At 39.9% G+C, this 10,708-nt stretch overlaps 1 protein-coding gene across 3 annotated transcripts in view; it reads left to right on the top strand.

Moving 5' to 3' along the window:
* Positions 1-10,708, top strand: part of tprg1 (tumor protein p63 regulated 1) — a 23,780-nt gene that overhangs the window by 8,774 nt on the left and 4,298 nt on the right. For all 3 annotated transcript variants that reach the window (XM_020610110.1, XM_020610107.1, XM_020610108.1), the window contains one exon: positions 8,102-8,255. In XM_020610110.1, the coding sequence (XP_020465766.1) occupies positions 8,102-8,255 (154 nt within the window). The remainder of the gene's footprint in view (positions 1-8,101; positions 8,256-10,708) is intronic.

The following is a 10,708-nucleotide window of genomic DNA, read 5'->3' on the forward strand; positions in this document are numbered from 1 at the left end:
GGCCACTCTGCCATAAAGCCCTGACTGGTGGAGGGCTGCAGTGATGGTTGACTTTTTACAACTTTCTCCCATCTCCCGACTGCATCTCTGGAGTTCAGCCACAGTCATCTTTGGGTTCTTCTGTACCTCTCTCACCAAGGCTCTTCTCCCCTGATAGCTCAGTTTGGCCGGACGGCCAGCTCTAGGAAGGGTTCTGGTCGTCCCAAACGTCTTCCCTTTAAGGATTATGGAGGCCACTGTGCTCTTAGGAACCTTAAGTGCAGCAAATTTTTTTTTGTAACCTTGGCCAGATCTGTGCCTTGCCACAATTCTGTCTGTGAGCTCTTCAGGCAGTTCCTTTGACCTCATGATTCTCATTTGCTCTGACGTGCACTGTGAGCTGTAGGGTCTTATATAGACAGGTGTGTGGCTTTTCCTAATCACGTCCAATCAGTATAATCAAACACAGCTGGACTCAAATGAAGGTGTAGAACCATCTCAGGGATGATCAGAAGAAATGGACAGCACCTAAGTTAAATATATGAGTGTCACAGCAAAGGGTCTGAATACTTATGACCATGTGATATTTCAGTTTTTCTTTTTTAATAAATCTGCAAAAATGTCAAATTCTGTGTTTTTCTGTCAATATGGGGTGCTGTGTGTACATTAATGAGGAAAAAAATGAACTTAAATGATTTTAGCATATGGCTGCAATATAACAGAGTGAAAAATTTAAGGGGGTCTGAATACTTTCCGTACCCACTGTATGTCAGCTACTTTCTAAGCGGTTACTGTAATGATACTTGACCATTGCTTTTGAAGTATTATTGTTCACAGTGAAGAGTGTGAGAAGATGATGGCACTAGTCGACAGTTGTTATCTGACCACTTGATGTCAGTGTGCGCCCTTGGTTGAGATGGTTCAAGGCAGGAGCACGCCACATCACATTTCTTCATTTGTTTGATGTTGTCATGGATGATTCTGCAACTGCCAGAGTGAATCATTGCTGCTAGGAAACCTTTTCACTGTATACACCGCCACAGATAAGACACCTTTGCAGTTATGACAGTTTGGATTTTCTCTGTTTTGGATATTACTGAGCTCATTACTTAGGATGTTGATTATTTGTAGTGCAAGTAATATGATTAAACTCACTGAATTGAAATGGAAAACAGTTACATGAACAACTGACTCCAGGGTTCCCAGATCACCACAACAAAGAACATCTCAATAGAGGGTTTTCTGTGCTCCGTCAGCCTACCAAAACCTTGATGATGCCAAAGGAAAGTGTTAAGGGACTATCAGTATTTTTAGTCTTGGCGATTGTGTGCCTATGAAGGGAAAAGCACCGTATACTCAGCATTTGTGGAGAAAGAAGTGTTTTAGGTGCCTTCTTTCCAAACTGTCTAGACAAGCTAATTACCTAGCACATCATCTGTTTGTTTGTTTTTTTATTCCTGTCTGAAAGAGTTGGGTGTGGAGCTTTAAAAAAAATCCACTAGAGTTTGCTTCAGTAACAGTTGTAAGATATATTTTATGAAAGTTGGAAATAATCCCATCACTACTCTACTTTTTATCATATAATCAGATGCTGTTTTTTCTGAATATGGCTTCAGAGGGAATCCTGCTTTACTCAGCTGCCACCTTCCACTACTTAAAAGTGTTTAACTGGAATGTTTTTCCCCTCACTCTGTCAATTGTTATACAGACACAAGTGGACTTATCAGTTGTATATAGAGATCACTCATAAGGCAGATTAAACTCATATAGGGTGTAAAATCTGTACTCGGTGTGCATTAGTTCTTCAGACCTGGTTCAATATGATCCTCCTCCTCTCATTGTCGACCACACCTCTACAAACTAAAGCAGCTTACACTTTTAAACAGCAGAGGGCAGTTAGTAGCTACTTAAGGTATCATCTGTATAATGTTCAGTAGGCCATGTTGGGGAAACTACTTTGAAAGCACAGCTTTGCAAGATACCAGTTACTTCCCGCTGGAAGAAGTTGAACTACAGCAAAGGTGCTATACTCTGGCAAGGAATCTAGTTTGGTTAACTAAAGCTAGTTCAGTTCATAAAAGCAGTTCATACCTTTGTAAAAGATAATCTAATGGACAATGTACATGCAATGCAAAAAGTCATATGCCAGCCAAAAATGCAGCTCAGTAGAGTTTTTTACCTGAGGCCTAACCTGCGCTAAATAAAACTGTCCCATGGGCTTTTTAAAAAACAAGGGCAGCATTGCAAGGAATGATTGATGTAAGTATATGTCTTAGCAACTGAACAGTCTTCAACTTGCACCTTGTTGGGCAGTGTGAACAGTTTGAACACTGATCTAAATAATGGGTCCTTCTCCTTTCTTTATACTTGTCAGAGACACAGAGTTCTGTTGGACACTGTTAGTGTCCTTAGCAATGACGAAAAGCTGCTCACATACAGACTGGAAAAATAAAAACTAAATTTTAACTTACGTTCTTTGTCCCAAAATTAATTGTACAAAGAACGGCAACAAAAAGTTAATTACTTGAATCGTTATACAAATCTGAATGTATTTGAAGTACAGTATCACCAAGGTACTACAAATGTAGTTAAACTACTAGTTTTAATTATTTCACATTTCACACCAACACCACCAGTAGGGTAGCTCATCAGATGATCATGGAGTCACAGTCATAAAGTAAAGTGGACCTGCACACACACACACACACACACACACACACCACCGGTCCTCATTAAATGAAGGCCGACACTTGATCAAACATGATCAAACTATGCAAACTTGACAGCCAAAAGACACTGAAGCACAGCGTTTTAATGAGGACAGGCAGAAATAGCAGGAGTAGTATCTAGTATTATAAGAAGTCATTGTAGTCTCTTATCTCAGTAACTGCTCAGCAATCTGGTCAAAAACTGCAAAGAAAGTGCTGGATAAGCCTCAGGTAGTGCAGAACAGAGTAGCTCACTCCTCGCATACGGAAAGTAGCTGACAGTGGAAGACGGGTTAAAGGGCACTCCAGCGATTCACTATTCCTAAAACTGAGAGACACACTTAAAAAGAATGACCAAAATCTGTTCAGCTGAAAAAACTCCATGCTGCAAGTTTGGAAATCAAGCATTCTGTAAAAAAATTTTTATCTCACTCCTACACTGAGAGTATTCTAATCCATCATGAGGGTAGTTTTGTTGTATAATATATAAAATTCCCCACTCGCCCCCCACTTTGGGCGGTCTCTTATTCCTTCCTTCAAGCTCGGGTCCTCTACCAGAGGCCTGGGAGCCTGAGGGTCCTACACAGTATCTTAGCTGTTCCTAGCACTGCACTCTTCTGGACAGAGATCTCAGATGTTGTTCCTGGGATCTGTTGGAGCCACTCTTCCAGTTGCACAATTATCTAAAAAGTAAAGAAATGGCATGTTGTGCTCTCAACCAAACAGAAAAACAATGGAAAAATACATAAATATGTATCAGACAGATCATTAAAACACCCCATTACAAGCAATAGCCTCACATTTTAAATAATTCTTAAGTAAACATGCAGTAGTATCAATAATCATATTTGCTGATTATACTGTATATTTCAATATGGGCTGCTGGAATACTGTTGTAGTTGTTGCCATGTAATTACTAATGGGGGTCCAAATCAACAACAGACCCCAAACAGGCCTTCAGGGCATTTTGACACTGGACTGGGATTGCACAGGAACTTCCTTGAATGATTTCCAGTAAATTTGAGCTTAACTGCACTTTAATAAACACAAGATCATTAACAACATAAAATGCAAAAGAGATGGATTAGAATTTTCTCTGTAAATAAAACTCCAGCAAATAAGGTGTTTATATAACCAGAACAATGTGTTGCCAGATATTGTAGTTCTACCTGTAGCATGAGCAATAGCTTAAGCCAAGCAGAATAACATTCCCCAAAACAAAGTACAGCTCAAGAGCAGAGTGTGTACACAGGCTGCTCCCTGGACATACAAGTATAACTTTAACACCAGCAGATTTATAATGTTTTAGCCCTGCCCCAGCATGCTGCTGTGAATCCATACACCTGGGGAGCAGCTTTCAGTGTGTGGACTTTGCTTTTTCAAGGTGGAAATATCTATGCCAACAGCCTGCAGCTATGATATCACAGTTTTTGTAACGTGACTGTTATTTTGTGCTTCAGAGCAGCTTTATTATGAACAGTGTAACAATTTTTGAGGCTATAACTTGAAGAAGAAATGTGTTAGCAGGTAAAGTAATGTTTTTTTTTTTTTTTTTGTCTTTTCCTGTGTTTTTCTAGCGATCCCTCCACCCTGCTGCTCCCTTGTTTTGTCATTTCATGTGTTGAATGAAACCTTGTTGGATGGATACATATATGGATGGCTGACAGACCTGCAGGCTCTATTGAGCAATCGGAGCAGATTTGTTTGTTCGCTCTGAGACAATGTGGGACACTTGCCATGATGACTGGAGCTGGGCTTGATATTTATCTTGTGTGTTGACTTATGAGGCTGGAGTGCTTGAAAGCCCAGGGAGGAATTTTTCATAATTTGCCCTTAAGCACAAAGTACAGTGTTTTTCTTCTACATGTGCCTTTTGTGTTAACGCTGCAGACTATGTGGAACTCCACCATGAAGGTGGAGGGTGGATGTCCACAGTTTGGCCTTGTGCTTGTGATATTTTTTATTTTCCTTGACACCAACATTGTCATACTTATGAATGACATAACGCAGTGGTGGCCTGCTTTCACTGTTTCTGCATTTTCATGAGTGCACAGTATGGAAGTGAGGTGCAGTGAAAGTCACATAAACACAGTGAAGACTTCCAAGGCCTCTGGCTGGAAAGCCCTGCCCTGCTCTGCCTGTTTGGGCTGGTCCCTCTCCCAGTAATAGCTTACCTGTGGAATTTGCCAAAGCTTTTTTATATCCCCATTTATACTAGGCTAGTAGCTGAGTACTCTTACAAAGGGCAGTGTGTACAAACATAACCCCACAGTCCTCAGTCGTTTTTCTTGAAATATAATCAGTTTTTTTAGTCCAGGCTTTGCTTTTGTACTAGATTTTTTTTTTCCTCCCCCTTTTCTCCCAGCACAACATTTTTTTCTGGAGGAGGCACAAAATGTTCAGCAGCAGCATTGTCGTTTTGAAAGTACTTGTGTAAACAGGGCTAAATGATTGCATTATATTGCAGCCCCTCCCTGAGACCATGACATATCAACAGCTACACCAATATTGTTTAGCCTCAGGAGTTTAATTCTGGTTGGCAGGAAGTGCTGTTGCACAAGTTAGGTGGCAAAATGAGCGCAGTGTAACAGATCATTAAGGAAATCAGAACATTGTTGGGAAACAGCCCACATCTTGATTTACTGATCCTCTTTGTTACTCTATCTATACAAACAAACCAGCAGGTATATTATTGATTGTTTTAATTCCTCAAACTCCAACCTTTAATGCTGTCATCAGTTACAGCTGTTGACAGAATCACAGAAAGGAACAGATTGGATGATAGCCACAGTAAGCTACACTTTATGAGCTGTTTGCACATTTTGATGTGTTAAATTGTTTTGCAAGTTGGCTCATGAAAGCTGTCAAGTGTCCACACACAGTATTGAGTACTAAATAAATCCATGTGTTTGTACATTCACACATCAAGTGCAGAAGTTACAAATGCAGCAAATACAAATCTCTGGGTTTGGTGTCAGACCTTGAAAAATACATTGTCAGTGTTAAATGTGTGCAGCAGGGAAATGACTTGCTTAACTAAACATATGGCACAAGCGTTTCAACACTGGAATCCTGATCTCTGATACTGAGTCAGTGTTTGTATCAGGGCATTGTGTGGACATTTATCTTTTTTCTAGCTAATTTGTTAGTTTCTAAGAAAAGGAGAAAATGCCACTTTCTCAGATGAGAAAAACAAACCAGATGTGGGCTAAAGTTATCCCATTTTGGATTCTTCCAGTTTATTTCTGCCTCTTGTAAGCAGTATTATTTGTGTTCTACTGTATTTGTCAGACTAACAAGTCAAACCTGTCACTGCAGGTTTTTCAAGCTCTTGTCTATCCTGTAGTTGTTTGCCTGCTTAGTTAAAAGGGAGATTTACAACAACAAAGGGATGGTAATGTACTGTAACTGAAAGTGTCTGAATTCCAGCTTGAAATGATTCCACTTTCAATTTTCCATCCATTAACCTATGCTGTTTGTCCTGTAGAGGGTCTCAGAGGGGCTGGAGCTGATCCCAGCTGACACTGGGTGACAGGGTTCATCCTGGGCAGGTCACCGGTCTGTCACAAGGGTGACAAAGTGAGAGAGAACTTTTTAACCTTTTATGGCTCCAGACACAGCTGTGTGATGTGATGCCTCATGATGTCATTTGAGTCTATTTAGGTTTGGCCTGAAAACTACAAGTTTAAAAAACATCTAGAGGTGTAGAGCTGGAAAGAAGTGAGCTTCTCCTTATCTCTGTATGAGCCCAGCAGCTCCAGGCCGCATTAGTAGCTACTAGCATACCGTGTTTGAATCTTGGACCGGACTGCTGGTAGTAATGTTGCACTGTGGTTTATGTTGGCACCAGGTTCATACAAGGATGAAGAATGGGTGAAAATCTGGTTCCTCATCAGTTTTGATCCTTTTTGTGCCTCCACACTGGCCCTAGCCGTGTCCAGAGGCATCTGTCTGTCCAGCGCATACTTGTGAATGTATTGTCCCAGAAAGACCCTGAGGGAATTTCTTCTAATTTAGCACAAGTGTCCACTTGGACTCACTGATTAGATTTTGGTGGTCAAAGGTCACCATGACCTCATGTACATCACATTCTTGTGAACACAATATCTTTAAGTAGTAGTTGGCATGTTTGTTTGGAAAAATAAGTGAAATATGTCAAGCAATATAAATTAGTAGCAGATCATTTCTCTGTTGATTAGCTAATTTATTAATCAGCTAATTGTTTTATCTCTGTTTATGCTGTATGAACCTCAGGCTTACTGGAAATATGACTAGTTACTGAAAATCTGTGTAACTTTTTAGCATGAGTTCAGAAGATGATACAAGGTAAGAATTGATACAAGGCACATGTTAAATTCATGTACGCCGTATGGTTGTCTTTGAATAAATTAGTGTGCAGAATTACAGTGGGAGCATCAGTAAAAAGTTAAATTAAAGTCCGGTCACATGTAGTGACTGGAGCAGACTGCACCTGAAACTTGGTATTAATAACATAAGTGTTTAAATTACTGCTAAATGACTTTTTGAAATACTTTATAGGTGTAATATGAGAACTTGAATTATGTTCAAGGCTTTTTTTTTTAATGCCCTCACAGTCAAAATCGGTTTTCTCTGATACATTTTATTACTGTGATACATTTTAGCTCTGGCTTATTTAAATATTCTGCAGGAAGGTCAAAAATAGTAATACAGAGGCATGTGAGTGTGAACTCTGTCACCCTGTACTTTTTGAACAGTAACAAAGATGCTGTATTCAGATATTACAGTCTTAGTGGTAGGAGAGTCCAGGATCACGCTTGATGGACAAACTGTAAAGAACCGAGACTCTTTAGACCTTGAAGATCAACACCAGTATCATTTCAAAGATGTGTGGGGATCTGTTTGCTCCAAGTCTTTTTAGGTTTCATTAGGCTGAGAAAAGATATGACCCCAGGGCAGTTTCATTAAAACCTTTGGTATTTACTTTAAAAAGACTAAATAAAGAACAGAAGAAGAAAGAGATCATGACAAACACATACATTACCTCTAAGCCTGGTAAACATGAGATTACCTTCACATTACGTATTTGCCACAATAGCAAAAAAGGCAGGCAGACCTAGGTTTACAGTTAATGTCACTCCTTTCTACTCAGAACGAGAAGGTCAAAATGAAAAATGCTGCAAGTGAAACAAAAATATCTATAGATGTGTCTAGATGATGGTCAAAGGCAAAGAAGGTTTAATGTATATTCAGCACTTTGTAAATGATTCTCAGTAGAAAACAAAAGTCTTTGTTTAAAGAAAGTGGTGAGTAATAAAATTGATCTGGTGACAACATGAACTATGAAGCTGAAGTTTTAGGTCAAACGTGTCCCTGGCAACAGAGACACTCTGAATGACACAGTCATTGTCTCTTTGGTTTGAATTTGTTTTTAGGAGAGCAGGGGAGGGGGTGCGAATCTTCTGGGACCGGCAGAGAGAGCCCTCCTTCGTGTCCACGTGGAACCCCTTTGCCACTGACCTCCCCTTCATCACCTTCACCTACCACCCTGTGAGGAACGTCAGTGCCACATTGTCTGCTCTGTGCGACGTGAGTTTGTCGATCAGTGGTAATTGTATGGCATTGTTTAAAGGCTCATTTCACTTAGAATCACACAAACGACATATTTCCCCACTTACCAGTAATTGTATTGAGCCATGAAAAGTTGTGGTTTTGTAGATATTTTGAGACATCTGACTTTTCTGCTCTAAGCCCAGTGTAACAGTAAGGAAAGTAAAAGGAATTTCATGTGTGGTGCTTGTAGTAGCTTAAACAATCAACAGCAGTATTTCTTTCCAAGAAAAATCTTTTGGTTACGCTGAATAATTTACAGACCTCACTGTCACCAGCTTTTATTGGGACTGTTTCCAGTGAATGCTGAACAAGGTTGACAGACTATATTTCAACACATAAAGTTGAAACTCTGGAACAGCTGCATTAGGAAATTTACAATTAGGAAAACATTTTAAATATGATTTTGGTTGACTGAGCCTTTAATTTGTCAGAATTTGTGTGATGTTTTTTGACTTACTTTCTCTAATCATTCAGTGGTGTGTGTGTGTGTGTGTGTATCGACGGATACTCTGGGAGACACGTAACTGTAATCACTTAAAAAAACAACATTGTGCTCAGATTCATCATGTGGTCGGATGAGTCACCACAGAGAAATGATTTACTGGAATTAGGCATCAGATATTATTCATGTGGAATCTATTATTGTTGACAGCTAATAACTACTCAGAACTGACACACATGTGAATCCCAAGTCTCACCAGATGTATGAGAGCACCACTGAAACTACTGTTTTAGTACAAATAACCGTGTCGTAACCAGAACACTAGTACGAGTGTCATGTGGTTCCAAACGTGTACAGGGATTTCAACATAACCAAGAGGTTTGAGTTATTACATGTACAACAGCTGACTCAGCATGAGAAAGACGAAAGAGTTGAGCAATCATGTATTTGATAATGAATTTTCAGCGTCACGCAAATACTTAATGTTTCAAAGTTTTTTAGCCTCTTACATCGAATAATTATAGTCCACTTTTTTGCTAAGAGCCTTAACCAGATACGGTAGTACAAACTGCTGAATCCTCACTCTACAAACAAGCAAAATATTGTATAATCTATTACTACTACTGTTTACAGCTGTTTTTAGAACCTTGACATCTGTCTTAGGTTGTTTGGCTTTAACTTTGGCGCACTCTTGAAAAACGTTTTTTTTTTTTTTTTTTTTAGTCACTCCACAGATGTCATGTTAACATTCTTGTTCTTTTCCTTCTTTACACAAGATAGTGATGAGCTTGTTATGCACCTCTCTGTGCAGGTAGACGTGGCCAGTGCAGTAACTCCTACAACCAGGAGTTAAATCCAGGTCTCTGTGGTGGCAGCAATCTATCTTGCCCCTGCGCAACAGATGTGCTAAACCGTAAATCTTGATATATTCCATTGCAAACATGCTCCGCCTTCTTAAAATAAGGCTAACTGGCTGCCGAAACATTTCTACAACAAAATGGCATGTTTCTTACCACTAGTTAAGTAGTAAAGTGCATTTCACACATTTGGTTCAGATTCTCCTTGTTTTTCACCTCCACAGCTTCCTTTGTTCTCCCACAACCACAAGACCGAGGGCAGGCAACGGCAGTGTTTATTTGCAACTTCTTATCAGACATATTCTTGATTAGAAGCAGCTACTATAATCAGCAGCTGTGTTGAACAAGAGCTGCTTTGTTGACAGCTTTTATTTCTGTCTTGGTCTTCTTTCCCTTTCTGAATGGGGAATACAGATACTGCTGGTAGGGAGAGTTGTTTCTGTCACGCAGGCGCCAAGCGTACATGCTATTTGGCCGTTGACTGTAGTCTGTGCAGTGTGTTTGTGTGCCACTTTTTCGATCTGACTGGCCCAGACGAAGGCAACACAAAAGGACACAACAGTTGGCCTACATCGCTGCTAATTCTTTCACATCAGCTTGTTGTGTCTTTGGCCTTGGTTTTCGGTGTTGATCTGGATCATCTTCTGGATCCAGGAATTTTTTTTAAAGGAAATTTCGCCATTGTGATTTAGGAACTATTTTGATATTTTTTCTTCTACTTTGTACAATATACCTAACATCCATATATCTACCACACACCAAAGTTTGTTCTGGATCCAAGTAATATTCTTGATGCGGTGATCCAGAATGCTCACATTTATAGGACTTATGGAAAACTGGAAAACTGTGAGGCAACAAATAATGGTGCTTTCTTGCAACAAAGATCAAACTCAAGCTGAAACTCTGTTGATTCAGTAAGATGTCAACCGATTTGACACATCTTCAAAAGTTACTGAGCTAGATCCTGAAGAAAACCGCCATTACCGAAATGCTGTTTTTCATGAATAACTTCCATCCATCCATCCATTTTCCTCCGCTTATCCGGAACCGGGTCACGGGGGCAGCAGTCTAAGCAAAGATGCCCAGACTTCCCTTTTTCCAGACACTTGCTCCAGCTCCTCCGGGGAATG

This window comes from Monopterus albus, unplaced genomic scaffold, assembly GCF_001952655.1.
Source record: "Monopterus albus unplaced genomic scaffold, M_albus_1.0 scaffold103.1, whole genome shotgun sequence".
NCBI lineage: Eukaryota > Metazoa > Chordata > Actinopteri > Synbranchiformes > Synbranchidae > Monopterus > Monopterus albus.